Source organism: Pteropus vampyrus, unplaced genomic scaffold (assembly GCF_000151845.1).
Source record: "Pteropus vampyrus isolate Shadow unplaced genomic scaffold, Pvam_2.0 Scaffold107, whole genome shotgun sequence".
Taxonomy (NCBI): domain Eukaryota; kingdom Metazoa; phylum Chordata; class Mammalia; order Chiroptera; family Pteropodidae; genus Pteropus; species Pteropus vampyrus.
Window position 1 is genome coordinate 658,953 of NW_011888888.1, and position 13,263 is coordinate 672,215.

Below are 13,263 nucleotides of genomic sequence, written 5' to 3' on the forward strand. Positions count from 1 at the left end.
ATGATCAAGTGGGCTCATCCCAGGGGCACAGGGATGGTTCAACATATGGAAATCAATTAATGTGATACACAACATAAACAAATTCAAAAATAAGAATCATATGATCATATCAATAGATGCAGAAAAAGCCTTTGACGAGATACAGCATCCATTTATCATCAAAACACTTAACAAAATCGGTTTAGAAGGAAAGTACTTTAACATAATAAAGGCCATAAATGACAAACCCTCAGCCAACATTATAATTAATGGTGAAAAACGAAAACCCTTCCCTCTAAGATCAGGAACAAGGCAAGGCTGTCCACTATTCTCACTGTTATTCAATATAACATTGGAGGTCCTAGCAAGTGCAATCAGACAAGAGAAAGATATAAAAGGCATCCAAATAGGAAACGAAGAAGTCAAACTGTCACTATTTGCGGATGACGTGATTTTCTATATAGAAAACCCTAAGGCCTCCACAAGAACAATACTGGAAACAATAAGCAAATACAGTAAAGTCTCTGTATACAAAATCAACGTTCAAAAATCCATAGCGGTCCTATACTCTAATAATGAAGCATCAGAAAAATAAGCAGAAAAAATATTTTCTTTTGCAATTGCAACAAAAAATAAAATACCTAAGAATAAATTTAACAAATCATGTGAAGGACGTATATAATGAAAACTACAAGACACTATTATATCGAAGAAGATACAAAGAAATGAAAAGATATTTCGTGTTCTTGGTTTGGAAGAATCAACATAGTTAAAATGACCATATTACCTAAAGCATTATCCAGATTTAATGCAATCCCCATCAAAATCCCATCGGCATTTTTTAAAGAAATAGAACAAAAAATATCAGATTCGTATGGAAACACAAAAGACCCCGAATTGCCAAAGCCATCCTGAGAAAAACATATGAGGCTGGAGGCATCACTCTGCCCAACTTTGAATTATACTGTAAAGCAACAGTAATCAAAGCAGCATGATATTGGCAGCAAAACAGACACACTGACCGGTGGAAGAGAATCGAGAGTCCAGAAATAAACCCATATTTATATGGGCAAATAATTTTCGACAAAAAAAGCCAAAAACATACAGTAGAGAAAGAAAAGACTCTTCAATAAATGGTGCTGGGAAAATTGGAAGGCCACCTGCAAAAGAATGACACTAGACTATTGTCTATCGCCACACACCAAATTAACTCAAAATGGATTCAGGACCTGAATATAAGACCTGAAACTATAAAATGAATAGAAGAAATCATAGGAACTAAACTCAAGGACTTTGGACTTAAAGAGGATTTTATGGATTTGACCTCAAAGGCAAGGGAAGTAAAAGCAAAAATAAATGAATGGGGCTACATCAAACTAAAAAGCTTCTGCTCAGCAAAAGAAATCATCAACAAGGTCAAGAGACAACCATCCAAATGAGAAAATATATTTGCAAGCAACACCTCCAATAAGGACCTAATATCCAAAATATACAAAGAACTCATATCACTCAGTAACAAAAACAAAAAAACAAATGATCCAATCAAAAAATAGGCAGAAGACCGGAACAGACACTCCTCCCTAGAGGACATGCAAATGGCCAACAAATATATGAAAAGATGCTCGACATCGCTAGCTATTCGGTAAATGCAAATCAAAACCACAATGAGATACCATCTCACACCTGTTAGAATAGCTATAGTCAACAGAACAAGTAATAACAAATGATGGAGAGGATGCAGAGAAAAAGGAACCCTTATACAGTGCTGGTGGGACTGCAAATTGGTACAGCCACTATGGAAAACAGTATGGAGGTTCCCAAAAAACTTAAGAATTGATCTACTATGTGATCCAGCAATCTCTCTACTGGGTATTTACCCCAGAGACTTGAAAACCCATATCCGAAAACATATTTACACACTGATGTTCATAGCAGCACTATTCACAGTGGCCAGAACATGGAAACAGCCGGTGTCCTGGGATAGATGATTGGCTAAAGAAGCTGTGGTACATACATACAATAGAATGTATGTACATACTCAGCCATAAGCAGAGATGAAATACTGCCATTTGCAACAACCTGGATAGACCTTGAGATAATCATGCTAAGCTAAATAAGCCAGACTGAAAAAATTGAAAATCATATGATACCACTTATATGTGGGATATGAACCTGAAAGCAAGAAATGAACAGGACAAACAGAGACTCATGGACATGAACAATGGACTAGTGGTTACTAGAGGGTAGGGGGTAGGGGAGGAGGGAAGAGGTAGACAGGGTAAAGAGGTTCAAATATATGGTAGCTGAAGGAAACTGGACTTGGGTGGTAATCACACAATAGAATATATAGATGTCAAATTATAATGTACACCCGAAAATTATATAATTGTATTAACCAATGTTACACCCAATAAACTTTTTTAAAAAAAGCAAAACTATAGGAGAAGAGGGCCTAAAATACATATATTTTATACAGGTATTATTTTTCTGATATCAGTTGATTTTAAAACTGCTAATTAATATTTATAGATAGACTCATTGCTATGGGAATTCCAACATCAGGCCTTGGAATTCACATCAGCAATGACGTTTTTAGTTTAGAGTTGCTAAAGGAAAATGGCAGATAGCCATTGTAAGGGTTGAACAGTCTTCTAAGTTTTTTCTGTTAAAGTTAGTGTTTCTCTCAATCCATTTCATGATGACTTGGAGGCCACATAATCCCCATCTATCACTAAGTAAGAATCCCATTATAATTTTTGGTGTTCCTTCTGTGTACTTTTATTACAATCACGCTGCTGGGGAAAAAAATAATGTATAGTTTAAAGAATAGAAAAACAGTAGTAAGAAGTTCATGTAATAAGTTCTCTATGGGGGAAAAAACCTAATATACCAGTTCTGGATGAAAACGATGGAAATCCATAATAATAATGGTTCACACACTGACACCTACATTGTGCTTGCTGTGCCAGGCACTATTCTAAATGCCTTAGACCTCAAGCCTTAATAATAGTTCTATGTATGGAGTTCTCTTATAGTCATTCATTCATTCAACAAATATTTATGGAATTCAACGTGCAAGGAATAAAATGGTGCACGAGGAACATGTTTGGTGCCCTTTTGGAGCTAATACTCTATGTCTTCTAATGTCAAGGACATGTATTAGAATCTTGCCTCACAGTACTCAAGAGAAGATTTAAATCTCCTACTGACATTTGTGATGCTAGCATTTTAAATTACATACCAGAAGCTATTCTCTGTTTATTCTAAAACAAACAAACAAGGGTTCTTGACATTATTATTGCCTGGTGTGGGAACACAGCTCAAAAGTTTAGAATAATCATTTATTTCAAGCAATATATATATAGGAAATACATTTATTTGCCAAGTTTTTACTTACTGTGCTTCTACCTCTAGGCTTTATGAGTTACCTGGTGTTTTTTCATACTTTTGTCTTCCTACTTGCTTCGGGGTTCTTACTTCCTCTTTCTCTGAAATTAGAAAACAGCTGAAAGAGCGTAATACAATGATTTCCAAAACAAAGGGCATAGTGCCCTTTCCACAGTGTTTGGCACCTGGAATGTGAAAGTCTTTGAAAATGTCCTTTCTTCATGAAATACAGCTCTCGTGTGGTTTGAGGTTCAGACAGAGGAAACATAGATCTGCCTTTCTACATGTTAAGTATGTAATGATTGTAGGTTGAAATGTCACAATGCAGATATTGTAACTGTTACTGCAAATGTGCAGAGTCAAATCCAGAATATTTAAAACCTCAATTTCTACTAAAAATATGAATACATTGATTTTTGAGATCCTGTCTTAAGGATTGATTAACCACTTCATTTTACAGTAATAAACAAAGTAGCTAATTAAATTACTTGTAAGGTAAATGTATTAACTCAGTATCCAAACTTTGCTTGAATTAGAATTTGTATATATTTCATATTAACATGTGGATAAAATATAATCTGATTTCATTATTTTTAACATGGTATATTTTGTAATGCATGCAAATTTGAGAACAGGAATTTTAAACATACTAATTATAACAAAGAAAAAGATTTAAAATTTGTAAAACATCTTTTGATTTCAGAGATACGAGTTTTTCGTTCATTATATAAGTGTATATTACTTTGCTTATATTTAGTATTTGCAAACATCCTTGTATTGGACATGGTATATATTATATATAATTATCTATAATAATACCATCCGCCATTGTCAAGTACCTACTATGAGATTGGTTCTGCACTCTGTGTTTTATATATACTCTCTCATTTAATCCTTAAAATAACTATGTGAGATTTAGGTCAGTATTATTATCCTCATTTTATGGATAAGAAAACAAACTGAAACATTAAGTAACTTACCCAACACTACGAGTAACTGAAAGAATTGGAATTTAAGTTTTTCTAGTTTCATGGTTCCTCAACATGTCACAATACAAAATACCATTACTTTCCTCAAAATGTTGATTTGAACTGAATAACATTTACTGTTACATCTTTCCTTACCTGAGCAATAAGCCACTTTGTGCTACTTCGCTCTTAGACTGAGGGTGTGTTCTGTGTTCCTACAGGGTTGAATGTAGCAACTGTGAGACTGGAGAACAGTGTGGTGCAATTATGCATGGCAATGCTGTCACCTTCTGTGAGCCATATGGTCCAAGGGAATTGGTAAGTAGATACTATTTATGTGCATTATTCCAAATACATTGTCTTTACTGATCTTTGCTCTTATGCTCTTCTGGTTCAGATGAAATTTATAATATTGTTTATATTATGAATTCTATTACAAAATATCTAAAAATTGGGAGCAATGATTTTATGGTTTATTTTCAACTGTAAAAATAAAGGACTCAATAAAGTTGGAGACATCAATGGATCTCATTAAACATGGTATATCATGATTTTGAATATAGGTATGATATGTATGACGTATGACATGTGATACATATATCTATATATATTTAAATATGACTTTATAATTTCTCATATAAAGCTTTACATCTCAACCTCTTATTTTCTCCTTGCAAGCCAGAAATCTTAGATGAGCAGTTTTGTCACATTATTTTCAAACTTGCTTCCTAACCACAAAGGAACTTTAATGATTTAAATTTAAAAAAAGAAAAAAACTGAAAGAGCACACTGAATATAAACAAGTTTTTAAAATTTTTGGTTTATGCCAAATTGTTCAGGAGCGATTTACTTTCCTTTAATTTAGACTGATGAGAATTTGCTTGCCAAAGATAAATTCTTGGATTAGGTGTAAAATGAAATCTGAGCATTCTAAATTGAAAGCAGTGAGATCACTAGCCATCAGCATGTGGCTAATGAGCCTTTTGTTGTTACTTGGTACTTTTTTCTGACGTGAAGACTACATTTATTTCATATTCTTAAAAATGGATATAAAAGCAATTGTCGTATTATCCCGGCTCGATTTCCGTGAACCTGATACTCTTATAACATCCCTTATGCTTTGCTCTTCTGCTTTTTGCCTTGAGCTTCAGTGCTTCTCATTTTCTCTCCTACGTCTTCCTTATCATGGAGCTTGTAGTAACAGGTTATATTTTTCACTCCATGTCACACTTTATGTTTCAAATTCATTAACTTTAAAAGTGGTCAGAAGACTGGCTGCCACAATAAGAAGGGGAAAAAACCTAGCTAGGCAATTAAAGATTTAGTTGTCAAAATGTGAAAGTCAATTAATTTTTATAACATAGTTCTTATTTTATGCTACTTGAATACCCCTTTCATGGCACTGGATACATTTAATTTATTAAAGGTATGAGCTTCAGAACATTGATAAATTGAAGAGTTTTTAGTTGAAATTAGAATACAAACAGAATTAATTGGATGCAAATTAAAATAATAGGTGCTCATAATTCAAGTTTCACAAGGTGTTACAATATTCCTGCAGACAAATGTGACTCTGGTAGTAAAGTTCTTCTTGAAAAAATAGATTTGCTAGTACATTTTAAATAATGTACCATGACTGAATTAATTATCTATAAACCTTAAAACAAAATTAAATTTTTACCATAGTTAATTAAGCTTAGATAAATGTCTATTTTAAAATGGTCTCGCTTTCATATTTCTGGACATTCATGGCAAATTCTTATTTGTTTCTACTGATCAATAGGAAATAAACATATCTACAAATACGATGCCAGAATCATATTTCTATAACATAAAAACAAGTATCTAGTTAATTTGATTCCATATATATTCAATCCTTATTGTTTCACTATGTCCTAGTTTATTTAGCATTAGAGTTTATACCCCCAATGGGCTAGTTTTGAGTTGTATAACTAATGTGAGATTAGCCTTTCAACTAAAAAGAAAAATATTCAAAATAATCATCTCCTTTTGAGAAAGAAAAAAGCATATGCAGATTTATATTCCCATCATAAGTATTTCTCTAAGATAAATTCTGCTGTAGACTCAAAGGTAGTAGAATGAAGTTACATTAACAAAGAGGGATGACAGTCACATTTTACACAGCTTTTAATTTACAATAACTTTTATATTGTATTTGTGTCCCAGGAGCAAAATATATTTTACCCAAGTTGTATTTACAGAAGACAGATAATCAGATGACAAGTGAGAAATTCAGTTGTCATTTAACATGCTATTATGTTTACCAAACTTTAAATATTTGCATGGTACTTCAAAACTGAATCCAATCTAAACCGTTGTGCATGAGAACTGATGAAAGTTATCAACCCCAAAACACTTTTAAAAATATGTCTTCTTATTTTTCATAAATCCAGTTCATACTGAAGTTGTGAAATAAGGAACCATGGGCAAAGAACCTTACTAGGCTAATGCCTTATCTTTTAAAAGGAAAAAAAGAGGATCTCCATTTTTTGAATTTAGTCAAAAGGTCATTTAATTTCAGTAAAAGCCAAACTTAGTGAGAGACGGCATCTGCTGTCACATGGGCATATCACCCATTTATGTTTCCACTGCTACTGGGCTATGCAGCCCTCACATGTTTCATTGAACTCAGTGAAGTCTCCGTATTTCAGGTAATGGCAATTACTTTATTCATTTTGCTAGTCTGAATTGAAGCTAATGAGCAATGGGCATTTACCCATTCCTTTAAGAGAAAATGTGCTCTCTCAAAGCTTAAAACAAATTATGTTACCCTCTGTTTTTAAAAAAGAAATTATTTATTGAATTATTCTCACATATTTGGAAATACATTTTAATTATAAGGCTGGTTGGGCTAAAACAGGATCAAACCCAATAAAAATTTGTAGGAAAGAGGTATAGAATGAACAGACTCAACCTGCAGTGAATTGTTCAGACTCATTTAGTGATCATTCTGATTTTCTATAGTTTGTAGTTTATTTGATAATTTAAGAGCACTGACATTTTATAGGAAAAAAAGTTCTCTGTCAGACATTCATAGTTGCTATATTATTTGACAAAAGCCCTTTAAGAGACCCTTTAGTTCTCAGAATGTCAGATATAAAGACTTAATAACATTGCAGACTAAAATTATATATTTGAACTCAACAATAATAAATAATTTATAATACCCAAAGGAAAGTATAGGTGAATAAATTTTACAGGCAGTGCTTCTTGTTATTTCTTTTTCTTCATCTTTTCTGTTTTTTCTTATAGTTGACAATTTTACTATTAAACTAAATGAGTAAAGGTAAAGAAATGAAAGTCAACCATTTTACCAGTCCTTAGCTTTCCTGGTGAAGAAAAAAAAAATGTAGAATCAATGACTAATCAAAGTCTAGGGTCACCCTCAGTTAGCACATGTAATTTGAAATTTGGCAGTATTTCAAGTAACCTGCTGTTTGCTAGCAGAGGTCACAGCTGTGGAACTCAATCACACAGGTGACACAAGCATCATTTATTACACCACCAGGACAAATGTCTAAGACTCTCTAGTATATTTAGTGTACTAGCAATAGCAGTAACCATGATGCTTTTAACATATATAATACCATTGTTTCAAAGAACTTATATTCAGGAGTATTTCATAATTCACCCAAGAATCGACCAGTTCCATAAAATCAGAGGGAGGAATTTTTCATTATGTGAAAAAATTTTAAATTTCCATGTGCCTCTTTGGACTTTAACATCAAATTATCCAAGTGTAAACCCATAAGGACGAATAGTTGAACATACTCCAAAAGCTGTGGAAAAAAGATTCTTTTAAAGGAATCTTGAAAAGGAGCTATTACCGTAGTTGAAGATAGTTCTGTTGGTGCATTTTACTCTAATGACTCTGGTAAGGGGAAGGGGCAGGAAACAGAGTTCTGGGCCAGTTTTCTTTTAGCAGATAGTCTGTGATAATGAGGGATTTAAATTAAATAGAGACTGTCCTCTGACACCCTGGCACCAGTGATTTTTGCTATGGTTAAAATCAATTAGGAAACTTAATCCAAAATTTTTTAAAATATAAAAATAAAAAATAAACAAAAATAAAATTACCTAGCAAAGGAAAGAAAAAAAATTCAATTAGGAGCCAATACCTATACTGATATCTGGACAATTTGTAAAATGCCTCTCTTGCCCTCTCCTCTATTACTTTTCCTGCTTTATGAATTTTAAATCCTCATATTTAAAGCAAATGCTTAGTCATCTTTTTAAGACGTGTTGTAGAAGCAGGAAACACACATTCTATCTTTTGATATTCATATCTCAGTTGCATCTGGCAGAACAAGAGTCTTGCTTGCTCATTTGTCCACTAGTTCCCACGGTGATTCATGCGCTGGGTATCTCTTGACCCTTCTGCAGTTGTGGACTTCATCGCATGTGTGCTAACGAAGTGCAAAGATAAAGCTAAGAATGTTATCATGGCATTTAAGAAATGAAAGTAAAACAGCTTCCTGATTCTGCCACGGTGAAAAACAGTTACACATGTTTTACAGTTATACACTTTCTATTTTATAGGGTACAGTCACGGGACGCATCCCATACTTTAGTGTACAGGGTCAGGAACCCAACAAGAGAGTCGCTGAAAATGAGAACCTTAATTCTCATTTTATTTAAGCTGGTACAGGTCAAAGTCACTGTTCCAAAGAATAAATAAGTAAATATTTTTTAAATTTACATTTATTTAAAATTAGATAAGGTATCATTCTTCTTTCAGAAAGAGATTGTTTAAGCATGCTTCTTTATGAAACTAAGAGAAAGTAATAAAAATGTGTTGAAAGAATACTACTCGGTCCATAATTCGATTACTTTTTTGGGGGGGGGAGGGTAACAGTTTTATTGAGAAATAATTCACATATTCTACAATTTTAAAATATACAATTCAGGGTTTTTAGTTTATTGACAAAATTATGCAGCCATTAATTACCACAGTCAATTTTAGAACATTTCATCATCCCCCAAAGAAATACTGCACCCTTTAGCTGTTGTAATTTTATTTACTTTTCAAAATATTCTTACTCTCCTCATTTGCTCCAAATTTGCCTACCAATTTTTGTTTGGTAGTTTTTTTTATGACATTTGATTTGGGCTCCAGATCTAAGATGTAGGATGTAGGATGGTGGGAAGGTGTAGATTACCCAAAAAGCAGTTTCAACAAAGCCCTGAGAAATGCAGTATCAGCGCCTCAGTCAAGGTCTTGTAGCTTTGTTCCCAAAAGAGAGACAAAATATATCTCTGTCCAGACAGATTAATAAAAATAAGCTAACTGCAGGATAAATACAGCCTCTGTTTATGGCTCCTTTCTTTCTGCTTTTCACTCCCCCTCCTCCTGACATCTTTCACCTCTTTCTCCTTTTCTCTTTTTATCTCGTCTTATTTTGGTATATTCTTTTTTCTAGATTACCACCGGCCTTAATACAACAACAGCCTCTGTCCTCCAATTTTCTATTGGTAAGTGTTTTTAGCAATTATAGCAATTTAACCTGGAAATGTTTGTTTTAATCATAGTGTACAATCAGAATTATAGTGCCAAATGCTTTCAAATTTAAAGAAGAGTAAGTCTTAATGTTGCCCTAAATAATTTAAAACATTTTTAAAGTGAAATAAAAAATATTTAAATGCTACATTCTATTCTTACTTCTCTCTTGCAGCAGTGGTATTTGCTGTTGATACAGATAATAAATGATACAGATAATACAAAACTCTTAAGGTAATTTACATATGGATTTTGAATGTATTGGATTATTCTGTTACCTCAGAATTACCTCATTGGTTATGTTTTATTCAGATTATGATTAAATGTTGTTAAATTTCCCACACTCTTACTGATTGGTAATGAAAGAGATAATTATTGGTGGCTGAGAGAAAACAATTAGGACTTCGTGTTTGACATAAACAATTATGTTTAATCAGATATGGACAATTAAAAAGTGACTGTATTGGGCAATACTTCTTTTAAGTGCTTTTGCGTTAAAGCTAAAAATTCCTACCTAAAGCATTTAATAAAATAATGTACCTTTTGATCAAGTGTTTATAGTTTTGCTATTATATTACTTTCCACTCTAATTTTCAAAGGTATATATTAATAAATAACATGCATAAGTTTCCAGAGGAAATATTCTAGGTAAAGAAAGATACTGCGTTCCACATGGGGGCTATAGCTTTATTGGTCTTGGTCGCATAACGTGGAAACCTCTTCCTGGCCTCTCCCCGTGACATGAGGATTGCTGGTAGTGGTGCCCTTGAGACAGCATCCTCCACTTTCCACTGTCTTCAGCCTTGTCTTTGGAGATCTACCGTTAGTGAAAGGACTGTTTCCCCAAAGGTCTTCTAGTCCTATTTACAGATCAGTGTTCTCACAGCCAGGGCCCCTATGGTTGATTGTGTCTAAGAGCAATTTTCTTCAAGTCATGTGTTGTCACTTTTTTGTCAGTGTGCCTCATTTTAACTTCTGTATATGTTGTGTGAAACTTGCCTGATTACAATTTGAGTTATTTTCTTCTCACATTGATAGCATTACCTACAATTTACAGATTATTCAGAAGTCCATATGTGGTCATGAGAAAAGCGTTAGCAAAAACAAAGTAATGACTTTGTTTATGAGAGCGTTGCTTTGGTCTGTCGTTAACAAGTATTTCCTAAGTTTCTATAGTGAGCATGTAATACTTGATGATCACAAAAAATAAAATTCACTTTTTAAAAGTTGTGCTGCTACAAAAACAAATTTTAAAACTGTAGCATGATAGGCAAATAACTTAGAGGTTCTTAACTAGAACAAATGTGTTTAAATTTATTGCACTGTTAATATAAAAAATAAGTTGAGTAATGTTTCCTATTTATCTGTATTCTAAGTATTTATTCTCCCTTTTTATTACAGCAATGAATATTAATTTCAGGTATTATCTTTTAGCAATTGAAGAACACAAGAGAATCCACTTTAAAATATAGGCCTCACAATTCTACTAGTATTATAATTTTATTCAAAGTAGGAGAGATTCAGCACCAATTAAATTATCCTTCCTTAAAGGAAAAACAAATGTCTATTTCTGTAAATAGAAAAGAATCCACTGTAGAGCTGGCATTGATTCTTTATTTCCTCATTTTTCAATAGCATGAACAATAGAGATGATGAAAAAGAGCCAAGAAAGAGAGTTATTCAGAGAATGGAGGGTTCAGTAACTGGGACCCAAACTCAGAACAAGCACCACGCCCAAGGTCTTGGGACTAGCCCCAAACATGTGACTTAGCAAGAGCCCCCAATTTCTGCATGGAGGGCTGCAGCCTACCAGGCCAGAGAGTTTCTCATGCTATTTAAAGCATTGATTTGATTTTAGGTTAGAAGTCTGGAAGAGAAACAGAAACAGGAAGGAGAGAAAGAGGGGTAGGGGAAGGAAGGGGAGAAGGAGGGATGGGTCAAGTTTCTAACTACAAATACACTTAAAAATCTTTTTTGAGTAGCAGTTTTAGAATCAAAAGTGAAATTTTAAAATGTCATTATTTAGGAATGCAGCAGAAAATATTTAGTAAAAGAAATTATAATTCGTTGCTTAGGGACTTCATTGGGAAATTCGTTTACTTCATTTTTTCTTAGTTTGCTATAAATTTAATGTTGTTCAAAAGCATGTTTTAATGCCTTTGTCATGTTTTCTTCTGTGATGATTAGCATATTTCATTATTCTCTTCTCATACTCTTCTCCATTTTATTTTAAATTACTTTTTAATTTTTATTTTTTAGTTAGAGTTGACAATCAGTATTATTTTATGTTAGTTTTAGGTATGTAGCATAGCGGTTAGACATTTATATAATATACAATTATATAAATTAGTCTAGTACCCACCCGGCACTATACATAGTTATTACAATACTACTGACCATATTCCCTATGCTATACTTCACATCCCCATGACTGTTTTGCAACTAACGATTTTTACTTCTTAATCCCTTCATCTTTTTCACCCAGTCCCCTAACCCTCCCTCCCATCTGGCAATCTGTATCTATGAATCTGTTTTCATTTTCTTTGTTCATTTATTTTGTTCTTTACATTTTACATAAAAGTGAAATGATATGGTATTTGTCTTTCTCTGACTTATTTCACTTAGCATAATACCCTCTAGGTCCATCCATGTTGTTGTAAATAGTAAGATTTCACTTTTTATGGCTGAATAATATTCCACTGTATATATGTACCACATCTTTTTTATCCAGTCATCTATTGATGGGCACTTAGATTGCTTCCGTATCTTAGTTCTTGTAAATAGCTGCAGTGAACCTGAGGTGCACATAACTTTTTCAATTCATGTTTTGGTTTTCTTCAGATAAATACCAAGAAGTGGGATTGTTGGATCATAAGGTAGTTCTATTTTTAATTTTTTGAGAAGCCTCCAAACTGTTTACCATAGTGGCTGCATCAGTTTATAATCCCACCAACAATGCACAAGGGTTCCCTTTTCTTTGCATCCTCGCCAACACTTTCTTAAAAATTTATTTATCGATGATGGCCATTTTGATGCTTATTGCATTTTGTGAATAAAAATTCTTGGCAGCTAAACGGATTAGGGTGGCTAAGAAACAATATAGAAGCAAACCATTAGTATGTAGTGTATGGTATTATATGGTAAATACAGTGTAGTGGACAGAACTTTCCAGCAATGGTTTTGTGTATCTCATTATAAATAACATTAGAATATTAGAGTAATATTATTGTGTTTATATGGATGGTGTGAAGACTAGACTGGGGCACATACACAAATTTTAGAGATGTCATAACCATGTGTATTCACCTTTAGCTTTACAAGCCCTATAGTAACCAAATACCAAAATAGCAACCACAGTCAAGTAGACATTGCATTTATATTCAGTTGAGAGTGTTATTAAAAGCAGTGTAC

At 33.2% G+C, this 13,263-nt stretch overlaps 1 protein-coding gene across 2 annotated transcripts in view; it reads left to right on the plus strand.

The window, feature by feature from the left end:
• Positions 1 to 13,263, plus strand: part of RELN (reelin) — a 482,573-nt gene that overhangs the window by 240,380 nt on the left and 228,930 nt on the right. For both annotated transcript variants that reach the window (XM_011365192.1, XM_011365193.1), the window contains exons 7-8: positions 4,556 to 4,652; positions 9,776 to 9,827. In XM_011365192.1, the coding sequence (XP_011363494.1) occupies positions 4,556 to 4,652; positions 9,776 to 9,827 (149 nt within the window). The remainder of the gene's footprint in view (positions 1 to 4,555; positions 4,653 to 9,775; positions 9,828 to 13,263) is intronic.